Below are 26,221 nucleotides of genomic sequence, written 5' to 3'. Positions count from 1 at the left end.
AATTACATAATGTAATTATTTTAGGATAGCTAGGTGAAACTAAGTCTCTTCCTTACATGCTATTTTGCAGGGTGAGAGTACATTAGCCAATCCTCACATAAGTACAAAGATTTGAAAGCACAGCATAAGCATCTTAGCAATATGCATGGTAGGTTGTTTCTATCAGTCTTGTCAGCCTGGGTTTAAATTTGGCATGGATTTATAAAGTTGTTTACAAGTTGTTTGATATCATGAAAGCCATTTGTACTGGTGTGGTTATGTGTGAGTGCTATGACTGAAGTTTAAATGTTAAGAAAATATGCATACATGTGAATTTTAAACATATCTGTGCTGGGATTTTAGGTTGTTTTGTTTGTTTGTTTGTTTGTTTTGGGTTTTTGGTAGCAATTATATTAAAATGTTTCCACAGGGAAAAAATTAAGTTTCTTTCATTCATTTTCTTTTAAAAGCATGAAAAGAGTGCTTGACGTTGGTTCCCAAAATGTTTGAGTTTCACAGTCTCAGGAGATTTCTACTGTTTCAGTGTGGTTACAATAAGGCCTCTATCTGAATTTCATCCAGTTCAATGGTCTAATGAAACTGTAAAGAAAGGGGCAGAGCATTATTTCCTTTACTCATTGCAGTATCACTTCTATTTTTCTGTGGTCTAAGGTCAGATTTGACTGTTGTTAATTGCATTTATAAAATTTTACTTTAGATATATTCAAGAGGATGTTTGATCCTATAGTAGACTAAAACTACCCTAAAGTGTGCTGTTAAAGCATAAAGCTTTAACGAGGACTTAAAAAAAATGTAGACAAAAAGTTTAACAAAAGAAACAATGAAGTATTGAAGGAATGGAGCATTGATTTTATTTTTTTGGGTTTTCCAAGATCCTTGTCCAGTCAGAAGAAGGCAGTCCAGGCATTATGTGAAGGTTACCTGTGGCACTGTTCAGGCAGGAGACGAGAGTTCATCCGTGTTCACTGACAGCAGGAGCAGACTGCTGAGCACTGGCTCAGCTGAAATGCTGTCACCAGAAAGATCAGCTTTATCTGAGCAAATGATGCTTTCTGAACTGTAGAAAATCCCTTCAATCAGTTGAAAGATCTCATCTTTTTCTTCTGCATATTTGTATAATTCACATTGGGAATGTAAAGTATGGATACACAGGGGAATCACTGTTTCCATAGCACTGCTGGGCTAGAGGGAGACACAGTTGTAGCAGCAGCTAGAACACGAGAGAGACAGTTTCTAGGAATTTTCTTTGACTTTGAAAAGTTTAAAAATACAAATGTTTAAATTCATTTATTGGAACAAAATGCATATATTTTTCTCAAAGGTGTGTTCACAAGTCCAAAACTCCTATTATTGCCTTGGTCAAATGAATAAAGCATAAATCAAGCCGTGGTTACCTACAAACAAGGATTTACAAGCAGAACAAGATAGACAGTGAAAACATACACCACCTTTTTTTTTGTTCTGTCAGTTTAATAAATTCAGACAGAAATTTGAATGCAATACAACCTCTGACTCCCAAACTGTCAAGAGGATTAGCTAACAGAACTAAAATCTCTTTCCTGAATCTAATCTCCACTAGTTTGGTATTTAACACAGCCAATATAATGACTAGCAGAAGTATCTTCCACAAAAAACAAAAAAAATAAATAAATAAAGCAAAAGGTTTTATTTCTAATTTTTTAATTATATTGCAAATTCATAAATCTTTCTTTACCATAGGAGGGTAGAAAAAACAAAGAAGTTTTGTTTGGATATTTTTTTACTTTGTAATCAAAACCACACTCAAATGGTATGTAATATTTCATGTATTGGGAAAAAGTATCTAATTTTTAATACAACAATGTATACTGAGAAAAAACCCTGAATACTGCTTGAATAATTCAAATTCAGCCTTTTAAAAAATTATTATTTAAATTTTACTTAAATGAAGTACTGTGAAAAAAATAATTTTAAAACCTTGCTAACACCAGAAAAGCTTTTACAATGAAATTAAATAGCAGTGTGGTAATATAGCTTTTATGTATGAACTACATGTGGTCATGCAAAGGGTTAAGCTGTGTGATTTCAGGATAAAAGGTTTCCTGAGTTGACTATTATTCCTATGGTCTGCCAACAACTTTGCAATAAATGGAATGATTTTTATGGGAATGTGGTTATTCACAGCAAGACTACAGTTGGTGTCAGTATGAAAAATTCTTCTTTAGTAGATTCTCTCAGCAGGAATAACAGATCTGAAAGAAAGGCAAAAAGTAGCTACAGAGAACTCTGGCTGGTGTTGGTGACAAATTATGTTTACAAAATGATGTGGTAACCCATAGAAAAAGAAGAAATCAGATCAACAGTAAATCAGAGTAGTACTTCTCTAAGTGCTGCTGTTCCAAAACAAGTTACCTGTGATTGTGAGTATTGTTTAATAGCTCATTTTTCTTGGCCATAAAGCAAGTGAGACTTCTAGGCTTTCAGTTGCAGGGGTGTGAAAAAATGCCACAGAAATCAGTAAAATTACCTCAAAGTTATACCAAAGTCCATGACAGAACATAAAATATTGGTAAATATGAATTAAAATAATTCAGGAGAAAGGAAAAAAATAGCTGTGCTAGAATTTAATATAATTTTATAATGATTTACTTCATTTATAATTTTTGTAAATTATATGATTTCCTGTATCACTTGTCTATTTTTTACCTATTTATGGTTTTTGAAATGATACTATTAGAAGAAAATTGTGATGGAGAATGCATTAAAATATTGATGAATTTAGTATTAACAGTTATCCCATTTACATTTGGTTTGTGATAAGCTTTCAGAATGCTGAAAAGATTAACCCACTGATTAAGTCTGCAGCACCACCAGTAGAGCTGGTATTGTCTTCCATTCAAAATGAGGATTAAAGTTACATAGAATTTAATGATTCTCTTACAGTCATAGAGCAACTTTGTGGGTTTTAGTTGTTCCACCATTCCTAAGTTAAATTTTTGGAATATGAAAGGGGTTGTTATTATTTGTATTGTTTGGTTGCTTGCTTTTTTTTTTTTTTAATGAAATAGGTAGCAGCTCTTTTAAGAAGTAAACACGACTGCTTTGCTTTGAGTGTTTCCTGCTCTTTGTTTTCCTCATGGACAATTACCCCAGTTCTATTTAAAGTATTTCATTTGCAAACTTGTCTAGGAGCATTGCAAAACCTCGTTTTTTTTCATTATGGCATGAATTTGGTTTGTTGTGCTGGGATCACCAATGATGTGCCAGCAAGGAAGAAAATCAGCCTAGATGTGTCAATGTCAGTAAAAAAGAAAACAAATCCAGTATAAAGCAACTGTGTTGTTGATAGGTGGAGGTCAACCACTGTTGAGATAAAGGGATAGGTTTACCAACCTAAAAGTAAATGTTGACCAAGATGATGCCAAAGAAAATAAATTTCTTAGGAAGTTACATATCACGTTCTCTCAGAATAGAAAAATAGTGTGTGCATTCTTTAAAATTCTAATAAATGTTTCTTCAATATAAATATTTTAAAAACAAAAGGAAAAACTTTTTGCTTGAGAAGAGTTTTCAAAAGAGTAAAATAGTTAAAGATGAGCTGAAAGTGGTAACAGCTCTTGTTGACTGTTGAATGTGATCATTCATTATTGGTTTTGCCAGATGACCTTCATTTTGCAATAAACAATGGACAGAAGCTCATATTCAGACCTCTAGGTCTAGTTCTACTGCTGTGAGAAATATCTGTTTTGCTTGAGGCAAAAATCACAAATGTGATTTTGGCAGAGTAGGTCTGATTTGGCTGTGATTGGAGGATGGATCCTGGAAAGTCTTAGCAAACCTTTGGCTCTTCATTTCCTAATTGGTTGGCTAGATGTTGAATAAGAAACATCTGAGGTCACTTCTTAAAAAAAACCCCACCAGACATAGAAAGGACTGTAGGACTGTAGGATATACTGAAAATAGATTTCTGGACCATCAGACTCAAAAAAATAAGCAATTACAGGAAAGATTGTTGAATAAACCTTATTCCTGGTGAGATACAAGGAATGGTTTCAGGGAAAAGAAAGCTTCAAACAGAGCTGACTGAATTATTTTCCTCCCACCCCTAAATACCAAAAGGATGGCAGCTGAACAAATCTTTGGTTACCCAGAGTGGAGTCATCAGAGGAATATCTATTCAGAAATTACTTTTCTCTTTTGGTTGAAATAAGGGTTTACCTCCTCCCAATGTTTGTGATGTCTGTAATGGGAACCTCCTGACCAGACAGTGGCCAGGGATGCTTTATGAGAAGCATGTGATTCAACTTCTGATAGTTCATCAACAGAGAGTACTGGGAAAGCAAAATGTAATTATTCCAAAACCTTTTAACAACATTTCATTTCTTTTTAGAGACATAAGCCTAATTTTTAAAGTACTGTAAGTTCTATGAAGAGTTGGCAAAGACAAGTTCACTTTCTAAGGAACTCATCAACAATTGTGAACTCCCTTCCAGCAGGTATCAGAGCAGTTCCCTTTGCACATTCAGACTGAGACACAAAGCCCATCTATTTGCATTTAATTTTCCACAGCAGCAATTCAAGAACAGCTCAGTTGCAGTGCGGAAAGGAAGGGTAGAGAGAAGAAAGGAAATACAAATCACGGTACAGGGTTTTCCCTAATATGTGTGTGAGGGAATGACTGGAAATTGTTTCTCATCTGTGATGCTACTACCATGGGTGACTTGCAGAAAGTTCATGAAGTTCCACTTCATAAACGTGGGACTAAATTACATCACACATGTAGCTGTAGGTAAATGAACAAAAATGCAAAACAAAGTCTTCATTCAGGCAGAACTGTGGCTTTGCTGGTGTGTGCAAAACACAGCTAAAAGCCTCAACCCATCTGAAATGCAAGATGCCTGGCTGTTGTGGAATGTGCTGCTGCAGTTCCTGAGTGTTAGAGCTACAAAGAATAACAAATACCTCCTTTGCTCACTTGAGAAGGCCATTCCTATAGGCTTATGCAACTTATTAACCACTTAATTTCTTTCACATGGCAAATGACAAGTACCTTCATGCTAGGTGCCACTAAAAATAGAGCCTATATGATTACCTTTCTCAAGAGGATCACATGGGTTTTTCTCTGCAGATGTACAGCTGAGCTGAGCCTACCATGCTCATAGCAGGAGCCTACCATGCTGATAGCATCACTTTGTTACTTTATTCTCCTTTCTGTTGCTTCTCCCTGAGTTGCCAGCTGGAGTTAAACTACCACAGGCTGTAAGTTGGCACAAAAATTCTTGTCTCTCTAGCTGGCACTCTTAGAGCTCTGACAAAGGATCGTTGTCCTGTTCTCTAGCTGGACAAGGCAGTGGTGGGTCAGCTCCCTCCCTACTTCTGTCACTGAGCAGCAGCACAAGGGCCAACATCTGCCCCACAACACTGAATTTTCTCCTTCCTTTTCTTTCCCACTCTCAAAGTGTTGTGAATAGGTGCCCATAGAAGAAAATGCTTTTGCTGTCCATACCGGCAAGGTCAGCAGAGAGAATTTTAAACCCTGCCTTTGTCTCATTAGGAGACAATTATAAAGATGGGAGACTCACTCCCTCAAAGTATTGCAGCTTTCATTTTAAACATATGCATTTAGATTATTATGAACAGCATAAAGGCCCTGCAAGTTTGAATTAATTGGTTGTGTGAAACTGAAAGACACAGCTTAGGTCATCTTGTGAAAATTTCCACATGAACCTGTCATTTCCAGAGAAATGAGATATTTTAAGGCTTTTTTGGAAAATTCATTCTTTTCATAAGTATAATTTTAGGTCTCTTAAAATTTAAATATATTTTAACAATCTTTAGTGTATTGTTTCAACAAAAAGTGTATGTTCCTAAAAGTATACTTTCAAGTTAATGAGTTTGAGAATAATTCATTACATTCTGATGAGATTCATGGCTTTTTTTCTTCTTGAAATATCTTCATATTTTATTTTCACTGTCTCCTATTAATCATAGAATTTTTTTCTCTTTACCAAAGTATATATTAGCAGATAATAGGAATCATATAATAAAAAAGTGTGTGAAAGCACATGCAAAGTGCTGGCCTTTTAAAATACAGTTAATTTGACACTTTAAACTTAACACCATTCTCTCCAGGAAAAAAACCACACCCTTCAAACAGGTTCATTTGAGTTTTATTTAGCTGTTTCTACCTATTGGTAAAATTCTTTCTTTGACTTCCCTCCTCTTCCCTTCCTGCAAAATATACAGAAATAGGATAACATAACAGAAAAGAAGAACAAATTACTTTGTCAGAGTTGGAGCAAGAACTGATTTTTAGAGAGACACTCTATTCTATCCCCTGCAGTTGCCCTATAGATACTTCTTTAGGTCATGTTTTATTTTAAATTAGATTCTTCCAGTTACAAGGTGTAGTTGAAATGAAAATGTAAACCTTGGTTTTTGCATAGCTACTTCAATAAACACAAGTTGCAGAATAAGATCTGCATTTTGGAATATACACTGTTTACTTTAGGAGTATCATATTTGATCCAAACACATTTGTTGATGCAAGCAAGCAAAATAGGATTTTAATCATCTTTTCTATTAGAAAAAATGGCATCCATTTTGTGCTATAAAAGGGTTATATGTTCAGTGCAGGGGAGTACTTTAAAGTCATTGGCTGTGAAAAAGAATTTGTAAATAATTTTAGTTCTTAGTCCTTAGTGTTTATAACAGCTTATATAGATAATATATAACAGTTTATATAGCTAATAAATTAATTTTTTGTTCTGATGTTCTATTTAACAATAAAAGATAGGCTTTGGTGGGTTTTGGTAGGGTTTTTGTGGGCTTTTTTTACATTATAAGCTTCTCTTTATAGTCTTAAGTTTAAAATGGGAGCATTTTGAAAGCCTTCAGAGCCCAATTTAATTCCTTGACTGTTCATCCACAAATTGTCAGACAGAATGAAGTGGATTTCAAGAACTCTCTTTGTTCCTCATATCCTGTGCCTGACCCACAGGTAATCTGCACCTTTTTTCTTCAGCACCGAATAATTGTGGTGGGAAAGAAGAGAAAATGTTAGGGTCACAAAGTGCAGGCTAGACAGAGATGACAGGTCCTGCCAATGGAGTGCCAGCGCTGAGAAGCTGCGAACCGCGGTCGCTGCTCTTTCACATGGGTTGTGCTGTGCCTTAGCAGTGCTGCTCTTTCACAGGGGTTTGTGCTCTGCCTTAGCTGTGCTGCTCTTTCACAGGGGTTTGTGCTCTGCCTTAGCAGTGCTGCTCTTTCACATGGGTTTGTGCTGTGCCTTAGCAGTGCTGCTCTTTCACAGGGGTTTGTGCTCTGCCTTAGCAGTGCTGCTCTTTCACATGGGTTTGGCTCTGCCTTAGCAGTGCTGCTCTTTCACATGGGTTGTGCTGTGCCTTAGCAGTGCTACTCTTTCACAGGGGTTTGTGCTCTGCCTTAGCAGGCGCTCCACAATGACGGCTTAGGGAGCTCAGCACTTGAGTCCTTGTTGCCTTAGCTTGAAAGGAAGTGCAGAGGGTTTTTTGTATTTAGCAAGCACAGAAGTACAGTGGAGAAGCATTAGGTACAGTTCATACTATATATATATAGAAATACACACACACACACACACACACACAGAGGATGTAGATGTGCCGCTGTTCAATTTTCCAACCTGGACATACCAGGGATTTTACCATTCTAAAAAAGTGAAAACCAGAAGCTGACTCCTAAAGCTTAAGGAATGCTGGCAAATAGTGTTGGTGCATGTGGTCACAACTATGAGTAAAAAAATGGGAGCACGGGGCATTCACAACCTATCTTTGAAATACGTAACTGTTGCCTGGAAAATCAAAATTGACAATCTGTAATTTTTGATTCCAAAAGAAGCACATTGTGATGGCCAATAGGAGTGATGAGTATTTGTGGAGTAGATAATAGTCTTAAAGGGTATATACAACTGAAAGGGTATATATATCTTATTCCTGGAAAAGACATAAACAGAGGTACTGCTGTCATAAAAAGCTGCATTAAAATCACAGCAGTGTACACTTGGGGATTTTTTCTTTTTTTTTTTTTTTTTACAGATACTTCACATTTATAAAGGATTGCATCTTTAACTTGTTTTGCTAGATCTGTTCTCACATGTACATGACCAAATTTCTCTACTGTTCAGTAGGGAAAATGAAGCAGTGGATATAATTGTGTAATGACAGATATGAGAGGAACAGAGAATCCCAGAAATCGTTTCCTGTGACTTGGCCAGCTTCCAGGATGTCTCAATGGGCCTGCTGATGTAAAGGCAAAATGAAAATAGCTCATTCTGAAGGGTACTTGTTGGTTGGGGGTTTTTTTCCCTCTCTCATTTGACTTTGCAGACTAAGGTATTGGAATAATTAGTTGGCAGTGTGGTGTTAGTTTTCTCATGGTAAATTAAGCAGATTAACCAAATGTGGAAATGTATTTTAGCTACAATCAGCAGATTTGAAACTGTAATACTTCAGCATCCTGTGAGGTTATGTTAATATTATTCACATTATTCCTCTCTATAATGTGCAGACTTTTCCACAGTTACCTTATGTCAGTGTTTATTCAAAGGCAGCAGAATTATTAGATTTATTTTTGTTAGTTTTGTAACACAGAAATGTAGAGGATCAGCATGCTAGCTGTTGCGTCACTCCACTTGGCATGTAGTATTGGCACGGATAAGAGAACTATTATAACAGCCTTAATCTCTTTTTTTATTATTATTGTTATTAATTTTCCTACAGTAAGTTGAGTAGTGAAGCATATTTTACATAATTATGGCAGAAGTACATAACTTGACGGGTGGTAGTGAAGGAGCAAAGTAACATAAATATTTGCAGAACGTTTCTGCCATAAGTTAATGCTTTGCATATGAATCTTTATAAAGATCCTAAGTTAGTTTAAAGGAATGATTCCAGAGGACTACATAGGTCCAGCCATTTTAAGAGCTGTGAATGATGACTGTGGAGCATCTCTGGGAGTTTTTGGCTTGTCATACAAAAACAGAAAAGAGAAGGAGGAAAACGCAGCAGGAAGAAGTTAACAAATGTTTTGGGAATGGAGGAGGGAGAAGACATAAGCTTTCCATGTACAAATCTTAGGCTAGCCTCACCTAGTCATTAATTTTTGGTTGCTGCTTGTCTTTGGCTTGCTGCATTTCACTGGAGACACTCACTTAGCAAATGGTTGCAGCAGCTTTCAGTTGCTCCTGCAAGCACATATCTGCTGCTGCTTCGAGCCCCAAAGCAGAGCTGATAGAAGGGAATGGAGAAACAAATCTCAGCTATTCCATGCAACATCTGTTGGTTTAATTGAGCTGCTGCAGGAGACTCAATCTAAGCTACCAGCTGTGGCACAGAAAGGTTTGAGGGACACACATACATGGATCCATGCAAGCCAGCTGTGTGAAAGAGCAAAAAAGGACAGCATGGGCAGGAACTTCTTAAGCTACTATTGGTAGATTTGCCAGGTTACACATGCTGACAATCCTATTTTCCCTCAAAATATTATTTCTAAACAATACCAAGTGCATTTTGCTTTCCAGGGATTGATCCGAAAGTACAGAGCTGCATCTCAGCCTGTCTGGCTGAAATACAAATGTTCAGTACAAACATGTTAGCACTTGTAGTTCTTCCTGAAGATTTCAAACTGGATACACTGAAGTTGCAAGGTCAACACGTTTAGGAGAAAAACACAGCTAGCTGCATAGGCTTTATATATAAGCCACAGGATATTTTGTTCCTTATTTGCCAATTCAGCCTATTTTAAGAGAATCCCACAATTTTAATTTTCTGCTTTGGACTTGACTGCTAAACTGATCATGTCATAATAAAATACATCTGCATAAATAACAGTGTTTCTACAGGGACTCTCAGTATTGGTTTCAGATATCACTTTGCCAGAGAACTAGGGGGAGAATTCTAATACTGTATTTCCTATGAAAATTTTACAAAAATGTCAAATACATTTCTGAAAGTTTGAAATTATGAGCCTGCAAACAACCTTTTTTTTTTCTGGATGGCCATTTAGCTATAAGTCTACTCCCTTCACAGAAGCTTTTCTGAGAAGTACTTGAGGATTTTAAAGTCTATGTGTATATATACACCTTTGTGAAAATATTCTGGTTTGGAGGGCATGCTTTATTTTTTGAGCAGTTTTACCATATCCCTGATTATGGTGCATATTGAGCTAACTGCTATTTTAAGTTGTTGACTTTTCGTGTGCTTGCTTATTTCTAATCAGAGGACTGAGCAGTGTCTCGGGTAGCTCACAAATAGAATGTTCCACACAAGCCTAGCAAGTGGAAACAAATACAAGGGGTTCTGATATAAGAATGGACCACATCAATTAATGATAGGCAGGTAATTGGCTCCTTTGTAGAATTACTTCTAAATAACTTCCCTGCTAAAAGAGCAATTGCTAAATGAATGTCTTTCCTTACCATGTTCAGGGGTGGAAAAATGCAGCCATCACTCATTAGCCCAAAGTCTGAGTCAGCTAGACAGCGTGAAAAAATACCTGGCACTCAAAGCTCACATTTAGCCTCAAAGCCATGCCCTGCCACTCAAAAGGAACAAAACAGTCGTGCACTGTTTGTGACCTCCCTTTAGCTGTAACATAGTGTCAATCACACTGGGCTTTAATCCTTTCCAAATTATAACATGTATCTCTTGTGCTTTGTTCCCTTCCTGCCTTTTTTACTTTTATTCCTGACAAAAGAGGACAATATCTCGCTCTTATAATAGTCAGTATTTTGTCAGAAATTTGCAGTGCTTGTGACATTTTCTTCCTTCTTCTTGCTTTCTTGACGCTTTCTGTACCTTTGCCCTACCAGTTTTTCGTCTCAGATTTATTTTCTGGGCTTTTCTCTCCAAAACAATTCTTTCTTTTGATGCCACAATTTCTATTTCTAATGTATCACTGCGGTTCTCACTTTCTACCTACCAAGCAGGTGGTTAGACAGAAGGGGAGAATATAATGATCCAAGGCTTGTGATGGTCCCAAGATCTTGCACTGTGAATTAAAGCTCCAAGTCCCCAGGTTCTCTCTAACTGTGGTATCTAAGATGTAGTGGCCTCATTCTTCCTGCCTTTATCTTTTCCCTGAGAGAGTTGAGTTTGGAAGTTTTTTGAGTTATTCCTTCTTCCATCTGCTCCTTTGAGAAGATGAGCTTCTACTCTTCCTTTACTTTTGTGGTTACAAAAATATAGTTTCTTTTTCACAGATTTCTATTTTGAGTCCTGTTCTCCAGCAGCTTGTTGCAGTTGTCATTCATAGTTTCTAAGCTGGAGAAGGAGGAATCACTGAGCAGTAGAAGAGTAACTAAAGTGGGAAACTAATGAATTCTGGGGGATGTTGCTTCTTTAACTTACACTCAGCTCATATTTAATTGTTAATGTGGTATGCATTTGGATGGGCATTTGCTCTAGGTTTTAAACAGAAAAACAATAAAAAATTGTGTGAATTTGATAACTTGCTGAAGAAGCTTCTTGGCTCTTTTTTCAGCCAAGTTGATTTTCAAAGCCTGGCAGCATATGCTCACACTTGCAGTTTCAGCTGTGTCTGTACATCTAATGCATTTTGTCTGCCTAAGGAGGAAATTCACTGTATGCTGGTTAAATATGAGCAAATGTAGTATTGTCTCTCCTGTGCTGGTTGTCACTCCTACCTCTCTCTATAGCACAAGCTACCTATGCATAAGATACAGAAGAGTAAGCATTACGGTAAGAATATGTTGTGCAAGTGCAAAAGACTACACCTTGTTCTTCAAAACATTTCAAGTTTCTGAGGCATTTTTTGTAAACCAATGTTTTTAAAAATCTAGAATCCACAGCCACCATGTGAGGCCACATAGGCTTCTTCAGCTTTTTTCTTATCTGAGGTTGTTGACCTCAGGAGAGGAGGAGAAGGTTACAGGGTCAAAGTCTTTTCCTCCTTGGAGCTTGCTGCTTGCTGGGAGAGGGTTGGCTGGAAAATAGATGTTTTAGAAAAAGGGTTGAGGGTCATGATTTTAATTCTGTTAGAGAACAGCTGGTTTGAGTTTCTTTCCACTTCTATCTTCCCTCCCTTCCTCACAAATCCATGGAGAGAGAAAAATTTGTTCAGAGGAAAGCAACACAAAAATAAAGAATTGCAGCATTTTCATGTTTAAAATAGATCATACTTGTTATAGGACTTCACATTAGGAGAGAGAGGAGGAAATTATTAAAATAATTGAAATCCCTTATTGTTACAAGCATTGAATTTATATTGATCTAAAGTGTCAGAGGTTTATATGTTTTCCTGCCAACAGTTAAAATGTTAATATAATGTTTTAATGGATTTTTTGTGGATAAACAATATACATTGCAATTTTTAATTTAGTGATGGAGAAAGCTAATTTTTAATATATTATGTTAGTTTGCAGAAAAGCAGCTGAAGAAAGATGGTTTGATTTGGGTATTTCTGTTCAGATTTTCTTCATCTTTGCACGCTGCTTTCATGCACTAAGACCAAAGAGAGAGAAGGAACTCACAACTCTCAAATGAATGGCAAACTAGGAACAGATTTTTCATCTGCACTCCTCTGAAACACTGGCCTCAGGCTGTGTTGGTGTGTGGCTCAACAGCAATCAGAGGTCATAATTTCATTGGCGGTTAGCATCAGGTTTAATTTTTCTAATATGTTACATTTACCAAAATGTCTGGTTTCAGTTACACTTATGCACTGACTGAATCAGCTTTGAGCAGCATGATGTTTTAAGGTACCTGAAAGGCTACAAGAACGTTTATGGAACACATATGCTAATTGTTTTTAACCACTTTCATTTCTAAACACAAAAATGTGTTTTTGGAAAGCCATTTAACAGTAGTAGCTAATGACGGTGTGCATTTATTCCAAGAAATGAGCACAAGGAATAGGTAAAATAGTTGTTTTAACAAGACTGCCATCTACTGATTTCCACAATTAAAAATATCCCTGATGACTAGATTGGTCATAGATTTTTTTTAATAGCTTTGTTTTCAAAATATGCAAAATCAAGAAAATTATAAAATCTTTCTGTCACCTTAGGAATGCGACCAGGTTCACATTGACGACGTGTCTTCGGATGACAACGGTCAAGATTTAAGGTACAAGAGAACTCATTAAGATAAAAAGTTACTTTGCAAATTCCTTCCTGGGCAAGGGATGGGCTGCTGGAATGCTCCCAGTAGCCTGCTCTCTTTTAGCTGTCTTCTTTGCCGCCCAGCCAAGTGGGTAGCTGGTGGTTCAATGCAGCCTGTTGCCTTTTATTAATCCGTGGGGTTTTTTATCCCTGCCTAGCACGTATAACTTTGGAACTGACGGCTTTCCCGCGGCTGCCACCAGCGCCAACCTGTGCCTGGCCACCGGCGTGCGCGGAGGAGTGGACTGGATGCGGAAACTGGCCTTCCGCTACAGACGAGTAAAAGAAATATACAACACCTACAAAAACAACGTTGGAGGCAAGTGACTCTGGAGTGTCTAACTAACACGGATTATTAGAGGTCTTAAATGGGAAGAACTGGTTTCTACTCCTTCCTAGGAGTGTTTAGTGAGCTGCTTAGTTTGCCACGTGCAGAACATTGTCTGAGCTGGTGAAAGCAAAGGAAAATGACAGAGCACTACTTAGTACCAGTGCAGACATGCCCTTGTCTACTCCACAGGTCTTCTTGGTCCAGCAAAAAGAGAGGCTTGGTTACAACTGAGAGCAGAAATTGAAGCTTTGACAGATTCTTGGTTAACACTTGCACTGAAAGCACTCACCCTCATACATTCGAGGTGAGTATTGAGAGTAGGAAGGAAGCTCTAGCATGTCTGAGGATAATCTGGAAGAGGCTGTCTGGTGTGGTGGGCAAAATGCTGAAGCTGGAGGACATTATCCTCATTTCTTATTCTGATCTGACCATACCGCACCTTGTTCCTCGATACAGTGGTAAAAAAAAAAATGTTCTGTTTAAGTGGTGATAATAATAATGTTGAAGGGGTTCTGATGGGAGGGGTAAGATTTTCCTTCTATTGTTTTGTTTTTGTTTTTTTCCGTTTTGTTAAAAAAGGATATTTGCATTTTTCTCTTCCGTAGGACAAACTGTGTGAACATTCTCGTAACAACTACTCAGCTAATTCCAGCTCTGGCAAAAGTCTTGTTGTACGGACTAGGGGTTGTATTTCCCATAGAGAATATTTACAGTGCAACTAAAATAGGTGAGCTATTTTCATCATGTTGTGATACATTTAAAGCTGTATTTCTAAAAAGAAAAGGTATTGTAGTCTATATTTAATTCTAACATGCTTTCACTGTAGTAAATACAGAGATTAGTAACACCTGATCCTCATGAAACATTACTAAAGCATCCTAAAAGTGCTTTTGAATGTGTGATGATCCAGCACAGAAAGTTTTTTTATAGCTCTATTAACAGTGGTACAGTCTCTCTTAGGAAGAAATATAAAAAAATTGCTTTTTTTCATAATTTCTCAAAACTGTGTGGGGCTGTGTAGCAGTTGAGAAGGGTTTTTAATAGGCAGTAAGTACAGAACACTAAAGTCTCCCTGGAGCAGCAGTAGGAGAAATTCTGTAAAGGTAAACCCTGGCTTATTTGTTTTCATGGGCTCTGGAGAAAATTTTGGTAAACAATTTACCAGAAGCAAGAATGTTTTGCTGCAAAATGTAATTATTTAAGTTTCTTCATACTGACTGTAATAAGCTTTGGCCTGGCAAATGTTTATTTCTGTTTTCTGGTTCAGTATGAAAGATGTTATTCTGAGTATGTAGAAGTACCCCAGACCAGATGGCAATGTTGTTTGTAGTTTTTAATGTGATTATGACATATCTGTTCTGTCTCAGATTCCCTCATAATTGTGGGACACAAGAACACATTTTTCATCTGTTCTTAAGTATTTAAAGTATAATACAGCAAGCTCAAATAGTGGGATATTTTTGATTTTTTTTTTAACAAGACAAAACAAAATTGGTTCATAGTTTTACAGAGAAATTTGAAAGCATTCCCATAAAATATTTAAAATTTTTCCTGAATATAAAAGTTATAGTGCCCTCTATCAAAACTTTATAGTAAATTATAGCTTTGAAATATAATGCTTTAAATACACATTTTAATTAAAACGTATTTTAATAAATCTTCACTTGTGACTTCACAGATATGGGGTAGAAGGGTGGTTTTGGAAAAATGTGCTCTGTCACTGACTGTCACAAGAAACCATGAGATTTTTGTGACATGGCATGATTCATAATATTCAAACACTGTTCCAGCTTAGTGTTGGAGGTTTCTTATGCCTGGTGCTACTGTCAAATGGTATAATTAAGTAGTTTGGCTTCTGTAATGTCTAGAAAACTTTATTTAATTTCCAGCCTACTTTTTCTTACGCTTTTATTGTTCTTTAGCTGAAATAACTATTTTATAAACCACAATTCTTCCCATCCATTGCTGTAGACACTCAGCATATCCCATGGCCAGACTAAAGTGACCTTTCATAATGGGGACATTTGGGAAAACTCAACTTTAGGCTTTTGCTTTTGCTTTCTTTTGTCTTCTCAGTACTGTACCTGAAACTTCCCAGTAGGGGTACAGATTGAAAGAGAAGAAATTTAGGTTAGCTATTAGGAAGAAATTCTTTACTGTAAGGATGGTGAGACATTGAAACAGGTTGCCCAGGGAAGTTGTGGTTGCCACAACCCTGGCAGTGTTCAGGACCAGGCTGGGTAAGGCCTTGGATGACCTGGATAACCTTGGATAACCTTGGATAACCTTAAATAACCTATTATAGTGGGTGTGTCCCTGCACATGCCAGGGTGGGTTGGCACTAGATGAGTTTAAGGTCCCTTCCAACCCTTAGCATTTCTGTGATTCTGTGGTACTTGTGCGTAGGGCTGGAGCACTGAGATAATTTCCCTAGGTGTGTGCAGGGAGGGAATGACCTATATGAATGGATCCCAGTGCAGGATCAAGGACATGGCCCATGTATTGGATTACAGGCATTTAAATCTTAATGTTTTGAGTGACCTTCTAAGTCAAGGTACTACTGTTTTAGGAGCTGTGATTAATCATGTCACAAATTTTGGAGAAAAGGCTAGAATTTCAACTCAGCTTCAATCAATTTACTCAAATCATGCTACTGGTCATAAACAAATGGTAGATAATTCTCCTAGTGGTGAATTTCCCCACGAAACCTGTGTCATATTAGGGAATGAGACAAGAAAGGTCATATTGTGGAGCTCTAGTATGCTGTCTATGCTGCAATCAGCCTTGATACACCATCCTGAGGGACAGACTCTTCTCATTATTGTAGCTCTGCTTAAGAATTCCAAGGGTTGGGGAGATCCAGGCTAAAAAGTTATTTATTTGATGACATCCCATCACCACCTACCCTGAATAGTCTGATCTATTTCTTTCAGGAAAGGAAAGTTGTTTTGAGCGAATAATTCAAAGATTTGGAAGAAAAGTAGTGTATGTTGTTATAGGAGATGGTGTCGAAGAAGAACAAGGTGCAAAAAAGGTAATGACCTTCTTTTGGTGAGGGTTGGTTTCAAGAGTCTGGAAAATTGTCTTTTCTTCAGCATGGGACAGAATGCACTGACATTTAAGAAGAATGTCTTTGCCTTATAAAATTTTTGTTGACTATATCTAGTAGAAAGCCAGGTAAGCCTATAGATAATGATTTGCCCTGCTGTTCTCCAAAAGACACGTTAAACTATGTATGTTTGATGCATTTCAAAAAGGGGCCAGAAAATGGGCCCTGGCTTTTGTGCCAAGAACTAACAGTTCTGTTTTCCTTGGCAACCGAAAATACCACATAGGATGTTATGAATGTAAGCAAAATATGGTGATTCTTAGTGATCAAAGGCAGTGTGCTGTTTAACTGTATGAAATACGTATATGTCACACCTTAAAAAGACATGTAGGACTGGAGTAGGTAGACAGGAATTTCCGTTTTCTTGTGTGTCCATAATTTGGATTCTTCGTTCAGACAACAACCTGTGGCTTGGCATGCATTCATAAACTCAGATAACTGAGCAGAGAATACTATTTGACTGTCTATTATTTTTGCTTCCCACTGAGAAGGGAAAAAATGGGGTTTTTTTTCAATGTGAATTAAGCTGTATAAAAAGCAACACTTTCCATTCACAGATAATAGGCTTTATTTGTAGTCTTGCTAAAAAAACTACCCTAGGTAGTCTGCAGATACACACTCTTTGCTTGGAGGAATGAGGCATAACCTTGGCTATTTGAATAATAGGAGAAAGAGCAGGAAAATGGGCATTTTTGTTCTTGCTGCCTTTCGCAGATAAATTGCTTTTACACAGCTGCTTTTTCATCACAAAACTCTCTGTGATACTTCTATCTCTTTCCACTGTGACTTTCTAAATTGGAAAAGTGAAACTAATTAGTCCACATGGCGTTTTAACAACCATTGACTGGTTTTGCTTCATGAAATCTGGGTTTTGTGCCCCTGAAGCCTTGCGGGTAGGTTCCTGGCTCATCCCAGCACTTTGCAGAGTCTCAGTTTCATATATCCCTTTGGCGGAACAGTTTGCTCCTTTCTCCTTCAGAAATGCCTTTCATCTTTGCAGAGAAATGTTTTCCCGCTGCAAATGATTACATTTTAAAAGCTGTATTTAAGATCAGGAGGAAAAAAAATTCCTTCTCTTTGTTCCTTTTCTGTTGCTCGGTGAAATAGTGTTGCATATGATAATGGCAGGAGTAGTCCTTTTGGTAACATTATCTATTCCAATGCCTTTTTCAACAGGAAACATGATTCAGAAAAGCATAAGAGAAAGCCTTTCCAGTCGCTAAGAGGAGTAGCAGTATAGAAAGTTCCTTTGTGCAATTACTTGTGTGTATTCTTTCCTGGTGGAAGGAATTTTCAGGTTGAAAGCATGTTAGATGCTCTGGATTAAATTATCTGTTGCAGCAATGCCAGAGAAGTCAATAAGTAGACCAGCAGCCCTGCCTTTCTGCATAAACTATCAATCTGATTTGGGAAAATGCTTCTGTGATTCTTGTCCTGCTTCTTACTCCACCAAATAAGAAATCACCATTTCACACTGTGAATGCAGGCTTTGCCCTTTTAGTTTTTTCCTTCACATCCTTCAAGAGTAGAAACCTTCTCTGGAGAGCACACAAACAAAACAGAAGCTTTGCCTCCCCAAAACTACCCAAAGCATCTCAATCCAGAGTGGCATAACTGTGCTGTGATGTACCCCATTGTCATGCTTACCCCTAAATTTTGGTAGCTGGTTCCTTCTTGCCTTGCTTCCCATCAGCATGTCAGGTTTTGTGGCCTTCTCCAGAGAAGGGACAGGTCTTCTGTTACCCTTTGCAGAGTAGTTTTCTGAAGGGCTTTGGCCTGAGGTGAAGCCATTAGCATATGTGTGTTTTTTTACACTATTTAGAGCATAAACAGCACAACTTTCTTTAGATAGCACTTCATTGTTTACATGTAAACTGTAATGAGTCTTTTCAAGTGAACATATAAATTCAAGCCAATATAATTAGAGATTTTTTTTATTCTACGTTCATTCAGTGGATTAAAAAAAGTTGAACTTCCAGCTTAGGAGGTAAGAAAGTTAATGTTAAATTATTAAAAATAATTTACCAATCATTTATAAATTCCTTCATCATAAAACAAGATTTTCATGTGTGTCCTTCATTGATGGAAAATATTGAGTCAATTCAGCAGTAGGAAAATAAAATAAACTTTTAAAATCTTTTTATTATTGTCATTAGTATAAAAATTCAATAATAGAAATTTCTTAATGCCACTTAATAGATCATTGCTTTATTGAGAAACATTTTTAGGATAAACAGTTTGTTAATAAAATGCCTCTTTTGGTTGATGTAAGTAAACATAATACACTGAGAAAACTGCACAATGTTACATTTCTGGTAGCATTAGTTGAACTATGATATTGACACCTTTGTTTAGCTGTCACTTCCAGCAAAATGTTTGATGAGACAATTAAACTCTCAGGATGTTTGCCCTGTGGATTGAGGAGTGATTGTACCCTTCTGGGTCAGTGCAGCAGCCCATGAGCTTGGCTCTAACACCAGGGCTCACACAAAGGTTGCTACCTTCATATCAGCTTCCCCCGGAAAAGAGGGAGAGGAGGGCAGAGAGAAGCCAGTGTGAAAGTCCAAAGGGTGCCCTGGAGCTGCTGGCACCAGTGTGGGTCAGAATCACCCCCTCAGAGTGCCACTGCAGTGACACAGCTGTTGTCAGTACAAGGGTCTGGAGGCTTCTGCCAGAAACCCCATTGTCTCAGCATTTTGGTTTGCTTTGCTTTGTTTTGTGTTTTGGGTTTGGAGGTTATTTTGTTTTGTTGTGTTGTGTTTTGTACTCATCTTTTGCCTTTGCCTTTGGAGACACATTCAGGAAATACTAATAAGACAGAAAACCCCCAGCTCCTGAGTTTTTCTGCTTAGGAGAATTCTCCAAAGGATTTCTAATTTGTGAGATGGACAAAGGCTCCTCTGCACTGAGGAGCTGGATTTTACATCAGGTGATTCGGGAGAGCCTAGTCAAATGGGCTTCTCCTTTGTCTCCAAAATGGTCATGCTGCCTGGGAGGAAAAATCATAAATCTTTGTGGAGCAATAAATAGAATATAAATGGGTATCCAATATGCCACTGCTTTTAAGCTCAGAGTCACACTGTGCTGGTCAGGTCTGGGGTAGGAAGTAAAGAGGGGTGCTTAGCAAATCTGGCAGGAATACAATAAAAATACCATGAAAGATGACAAAAACTGATGAGTTTTCTATTCAAATCCATCTCAAATCTCAGGAGTAAGTTTTTTTGTATAAATATGTATTCATTTAAGGGATAGAGGATAGAGGATAATCTGCACTTTTTGGTGTTGCTATCAAAATATGGATTTGTTCTGCATGTGTAAAAATAGCAACACTATTTTGTGCAGTAAAATAGCTGAAATTTTGTACATTTAGTAGGTACATGCTGAAAATAAAATTACTTCAATTTCAGAAATAAAATAGCTTAATATCTTGGATTATTTAATAATACTCTAATTATTAGGCTTACTAAATTTGTAGTTTCATTTTTTATGCTTTTTACATTAAAATCCAAATTTTGCCACCATATTTAATTTCAAAATATCATCAAAATCAAATAATTTAAAAGGTCATAGATGTTTTATTACTCAGTATCATCTACCAAACAATTCATGATTTTTAAAGACAAATGCTTCATATTTACTTGGAATGTGTTGAAATAGTAGACTTAGGGTTCCATTAGATACTAATGCATCCAGTTTCACCGCCTATTTATTGGTGGTTAGCATTTGTCATCCATTCTGCCGCAGCAGCAAATGTGAGATTAGCATTTCTTGCTTGGCTCAGAATAGAAGTGTTCTGCATGACAGGGGTGTGCTAAGTATTGGTAGGGATGGCTTTTTAAAGGCAATATTTAGTACAGATATATACAAAGGGTCTCTTGCTCTCTCAAATGATCTCAAGTCATTTGGCAAGAGAAAATGTACTTCCATCTCATGGGAGTGTTGCCACTTTTGACATGGCTGAATAGTTGTGAATCAACAATGCATGTTAATACATAAATAATAGGTAAGGTTGTGTATGATAATTTTGTTACTTTAAAGGTTCTAGTTTCATACAGTCATTATCTTAGATGGGGTGAAAATTAGCGTACATGCCTCATGAAAACACAGGCATATATATGAACACATATGTGTGAGGCTCTATATATACACACAAACATACAGATATATATAGAGCTGTATCAGGTTTGTTTCCCCTCCTCACAGCTCTGAAGGCTGTAGTGCAGGGTCAGACTGAATTGGCCATGTTCAGCCATGCCCAGGGCATCAGAGCAGATTCCAGCCCCATGCAGCCACCGTGTTCCTGGCACGTTTTATTTCTCAGGAGTGTGCAGCTGGCCTTTAGACCTACATGAAGGAGAACTGAAAATAATTATAATCCTGAGATTTACACAACCTCCTTTTTTTCATGAGACTCTCTATTGTCATTCCACACGTCGCTGCTATAACTGCATGGAGTAAATATAGGTATATTCCTTTCACAGACAGACAGACATAAATAAAGCAGAGGACAATTAACTGAATTTGAGATAGAAATATATAGTCAAAATAATGAGTGCTAACAGTTTTGGTTTAAAATCTGACCATCAACAGCTGACCCATAAACAGGGTAATCCAAAACTCGATATTGCACATGGGCATCTAGCACGAGGTGCTGTAATTTGATTTAGCAGAAGCTAAACCTTCTGTTAAATCAATCAGAGTCTTTAACTGCTCTATCTGCCTGGTGTGTGTATGCTCTGTGATGCTGAGGTTGTTACTAGGGAAGCAGTATAAAGCTGGAACTGCATGGAGTGGGAGCTGGAAGCCAAGAATTTATTCCTATAGTTTTCCCTATTCATTGGTTTGCTGCCTGGCCTTGGAAGGCATCCATGTCATTGACTCTTGGCTTCTGCAGAGACTCTTTGCATAGACAGGTGTCCACCAAAGTCTTTGCCAGCCACATCATAGGTGTGCTGTTTACACCTCCCTGACCCAGTGGCTAAAGCAGACCTGCTGCCAAGCTGACTAAGAGGAGGAGCAGGGAGCTATGGCTGGCTATCAGGGACACCAGCTGTGTCCCACCTGACAGGGGTGTGAGAGAGAAAAGGGAAGCTGCAACCTCCCACGAAAAGGAGGCAGCACTGCTGACCGTCGCTGACCTGTGCAGTCACCTGGCAAACACAGCATGGACCTGTTGCAGGCACAAACCTGTGACTCTTTGTGCTTGATGTAGTATCCCTATCAGATATTTCAAATTCTGCCAGAAAGATCTTGCAGCCTAAGTTAGAGAGGTGCACAGAAGCTTTTGCAAAATCCAGAGAATGGCATGGCTAGTAATTTTTATTTTGTATTGCTCTTGCTGGTTCATTTCCTGAACATGGTGCAAGAAGTTCATCTTTAGGAAATCTGTGAGTTGGAAAACAGCAATGTCTGGCCTGACAGAGCACAGAGAGTAGGCTGCTTGTATAATGTAACAGGGAACAAAGATCCTGGGGCATGGAGTTGTAACTGAGTGAGCTAACTACATCTGCTTTCTGTAGCTGGTGGAGCATAGAAACAGTACAGTGGAAGTCCAGATTGAAGATGTATGGAAAAAAAGCGTTGTAGTGTTTAACATTTCCTTCTTAAGGAAAAGATCCATCTATAAAAGTGTTTTGGAAATATCACAAGCATTTAAAAAAATACCTCTATTGTCTCTCTGAATTTTGTTTGGTTTGTTGTCTCCATTGTCAGCCATCACTCATGAATTTATCTTTAAGCTGAGATTCAGTCAGCTGTTTCTCAAGGCTTTCTAATACTCTAAAGCAAAGCAAACCAGAACAGAAACTGCAACAATGGTATTTTCTTGGGGGTCATTATGTTTTCTTCCTGAAGAAATTCCTTTGTTCTAGAATCTGGGCATACTCCGAATGTGGGCACGTGTTGATGCATCCATATTGCATCTTCATTCGAATCAGGTGTCATATCAAAGAGGATGTGATAGGCTGAGTGTTAAGGTGTTTGCCTTCTGAGACAGGTACAGAAATTACAGTAAATGTGCAGCTGAATTCAGTGAGTTTAACATTGTTTTCAAAATTTTTCTCTAACTTAAAATTTGACAAGACCAGAATGAAAAAAGGAAAGCAGAATAAAAGTGACAGAGGAGATAGAGTTTTGTCACTGATTTCAGTGGAATTAGGAATTTACTCAGGAGCTGCTGAAGTAAGATGATGAAAGCCTCTTTGGGAAATCATAGATAAAAATGGTTGGGGAACTTAGAAGCTAATGTGATAATTAATTGCTTGTGGTTTGCCTCCTAAAGATGCCAGGACACAAAATGATCCGATGAAAAGGTGAACACAATCATATTAGCCTTCAGAATACTGTTGAATTGAAACTATTTTCCCATTGGATAATTTCCTGACAAAAGCTCTTTTTTCTTATTTTTTAATTTAGGCAAAAGTTCTTGTTGACATTATAACCCCCAGTTTCAAATATAAAGGTAGCTCTTAAGCAGATTTTTACCCATCATGAATGAGATGATCTGTCCTTTTTCCTGGGACTTGTGTTTTTGGTTTATTCAGGTTCTTTGCAAAAGTATTTGTGCTACAGACAGATTTTATTACAACTAATAGGAAAAAAAGATGTATTTATTTTAATGTCCCACATGGAAAAGATGCTTTAAGATCAGTGTTAGCAATGACCAATGTTATACAAGCCACTGGGATCAAAATCTTTTCAAAGTGATGTGAGCAACACATGAGTTATTCTGAATCACCATTTCTCTGTTCTTAACTCTTCTGCCAAGAGTAGTTTTTTACAAGGAGCAAATACATTTTGAGAGTAAACAACACTTTCACTTTCTTTATTTTCTTTCTGTTTCCTTCCTGAAACTACCCACATGCTTCATGTGTATGTTATTTGATTTCTTTTTTTCCAGAGTAATATTTTCTTCTGCAGTGCTCTGAAATCTGTTTTTCATATAAAGAGATTAGAAGCCCCTCCCCTCCTTGTGATCTCCTGATGTGTTTGCTGTAGTTCCTATTGTAAATAGATGTGCTGTTATTGAGAATTTATGCTTAGGGTGTGGGTTAGAGAAACCAGACATAAACATGGAGGACTCAAGGTGTTAAGAGCTCTTTTTCTCTCCCCCAAGTGTTCTCTTATCCCTGTGAAAGACAAAGGGTGCATCTAAATACCAGAATGCTTGGGGTTGGTTTCACATATTGTCTGTGCTGTTCACAGCATGCTATGCCATTTTGGAGGATCTCAAGCCACTCTGACCTTATGGCCCTTCACCATGCCTTGGAACTGGAGTACTTGTAGCAGCTTAGCAGCACTTTCAAACCTCAGAGCCTCCTTCTGCCCGTGGATGAGATGCCTGTGTCTTGTGTCAGCATTGGACTACAGAACTCTGTGATTTCAGCATGTTGACGTACAGCTGCAGTCGGGGTTAACCCTTGCCCTTTCAGTGAACAGAGGAGCAAGTCCTTTTCTTCAGAACAGCTGTTGGCTCCGGCACTGCCAGCCCAACCAAAATAAGCCATGCGAGTGTTTGAACAACTCATCTTTACCATATTTGCTACCAAAAAGAAATAGAGAAGGAAAAAATAAAATGGGAAAAAATTAAAAAAAAGAAGAAGAAAAGGAAATAAGAGGTTCATACCTGTGAAGAAAAGAAAAAGGACCTGCAAATGCTTTGTAGTTTTTAGCCTTTTCAATGTGACACACACGATTTCTTCAACACAGCAAACTTGATTGCACAATGAAGACTGAGATTTTACAAAATACCAGTGGAGTAATTTTCTTATAAAGAAGGTTTACGTTTTGGTTTCTCATACCCAGGGTACTCTGTACATCTTTACTTATTTATGAACAGACTGTATTTTGACATCATATAACTGAGGATATGTATAATAGGATTAAAGGCTATTATAAGCCTTTGCCTTATGGTACAGCAACTACTTTTGATTTTAGCACATTACAGAGTAGTTTAAAATATGTCTAATTTAAACTAATAGGTACATCACTGAGACAATCATGTACAGGAAGAATTTTTTGTGTAAATTTGTAATAATGAATGATTCTTTTACATATTGTTAAGGTAAATGCTATTGAAAGATAGTAATGCCTTGTTGGTGAAGAATGAGGCCACATGTGCACAAACTTGTGCAGTGCCTTATCAATGTGTTGGATATAAATATGTAGATAATGGATTTTTTTTTAGATAAATTTGTCAAGACCAAAAGCATGGATGTCAAGTGTCAATAGGAACTGGGTTTTGTTCTCAGCTGTTTCTCTGCCATTTTCTTCTCTCACCCCCTCTGATTATGAAAAGATTGATTTTGTGTGTCCCCCCTGGTTGAAGCAAATACAGATAAAACCCAAGTGAAGAGGAAGCCTTTATTGTCTTTTTGTTTCCTCTTTTAAAGTTAACATATTAACTCTTTCTTAGAGTATTGAAAAATTAATTAGGAGCTCATTCCATAAGGTAGTAGAGAAAGAACACAAATATATTTTAAGATGTAACTTAAACTGGAACCTTGGTACTGAATAGCTTTTGTCTAATCCAAAAATGAAGGAAATTATCATCACTAATATTTTTAGAAATTAGAAATGGGAATATTTTGGAAAAATTAAACAAGAATGCTCATATACATTTAAGTTTTTTAATCCTCTTCCACCAGGAGTCAGATTTTCCTAAGATATAACATCCATTGCCGGCAATGGAAATGCTGAAATGGTTATCAACAAGGAGTTAAAATTTGCTTTTGTCTGTACTAACTTAAAGGACAAACCTAGACCGTGTCTGTCTGTGACTTGTGACTTTTCTGATCTTGAAGGCTTTGAGCTACTTGGTTAAATAAACTGTTAGTCTGACTTTTTTTGGCTTGAATTGTACCAATTCCCTTGGCCCAGTTAAATATCTTATTAAAAAGAAGCCTCACCTTTGTTGTTAATTTTCTGGGTTTTTTCTTTCATTTTTTTTAAAAAAACCACCAGCCTCAAAACAGCTACCTGCAAAACAGCTACCTGCAAAGCACCAATGTAGCTACAAATCAACACCCTTCTCTATTGGAGGAATCACATTGCTGCTAGAATAAAATATTTGTGGATTGCCTTAGTACCAACAGAGAGGTTTTTATCTTACCAAGACTTGCACATGTGCTTTACTTTACCCAGTATGAGTTCTGCAACTCATGCTGGACTCACATACGTGCATAAAGCACATTGTGGATGGTTTTTAGAATTGAGACTATCATTAGCCTTTTCTTTCCTCAAGCAAAGTAGACAGTGATGGGGGAGATTGGTTGTCTTTTTTTTTCTTTGGCTCTTTTCAATTTTTAGTCATTTGCGGACTGAAAAAATAACAGTTTATCTGGGCCTTATTGTACAAAAAGTGTGTTGTGTCCACAATTGTGTACAGAATTTTTCTTCATTAATTTTGTTTTAAATTAATAAAATTGATTTGTGAACATATTAAAAAATTGTCTTGTATGCAAGTCTGTGATATTTCTTCCCTCTGGGTTGGGAATGAGGAGACATCTCTCATCTCTTTGCTGTCTCAAGACACAGAAGTTATTCACCTTCTGGTGCCCAGCTGAGATGTTAAGCAGGTTAAAGAATACTTGCAACTAGTTTACAGAAGGCTCGGTTAGATGAGCAGCAGTTGTTTTGTTTATCAGCA

The 26,221-nt window shown here is 37.4% G+C and overlaps 1 protein-coding gene across 1 annotated transcript in view; it reads left to right on the top strand.

Annotated features, from left to right (window-relative positions):
* The window catches only part of EYA1 (EYA transcriptional coactivator and phosphatase 1), a 146,218-nt gene extending 120,203 nt beyond the window's left edge, over positions 1–26,015 (top strand). Inside the window, exons 13-18 of the mRNA XM_066547130.1 lie at positions 13,042–13,100; positions 13,294–13,454; positions 13,656–13,770; positions 14,072–14,193; positions 16,400–16,500; positions 23,779–26,015. Of these exons, the coding sequence (XP_066403227.1) occupies positions 13,042–13,100; positions 13,294–13,454; positions 13,656–13,770; positions 14,072–14,193; positions 16,400–16,500; positions 23,779–23,859 (639 nt within the window). The 3' untranslated portion in view covers positions 23,860–26,015. The remainder of the gene's footprint in view (positions 1–13,041; positions 13,101–13,293; positions 13,455–13,655; positions 13,771–14,071; positions 14,194–16,399; positions 16,501–23,778) is intronic.
* Positions 26,016–26,221: the final 206 nt, after the last annotated feature.

Source organism: Molothrus aeneus, chromosome 1 (assembly GCF_037042795.1).
Source record: "Molothrus aeneus isolate 106 chromosome 1, BPBGC_Maene_1.0, whole genome shotgun sequence".
Classification (NCBI taxonomy): Eukaryota; Metazoa; Chordata; class Aves; order Passeriformes; family Icteridae; genus Molothrus; species Molothrus aeneus.
The sequence above is the reverse complement of the archived record's forward strand: the minus strand, read 5'-3'. Positions and strand labels throughout refer to the sequence as shown.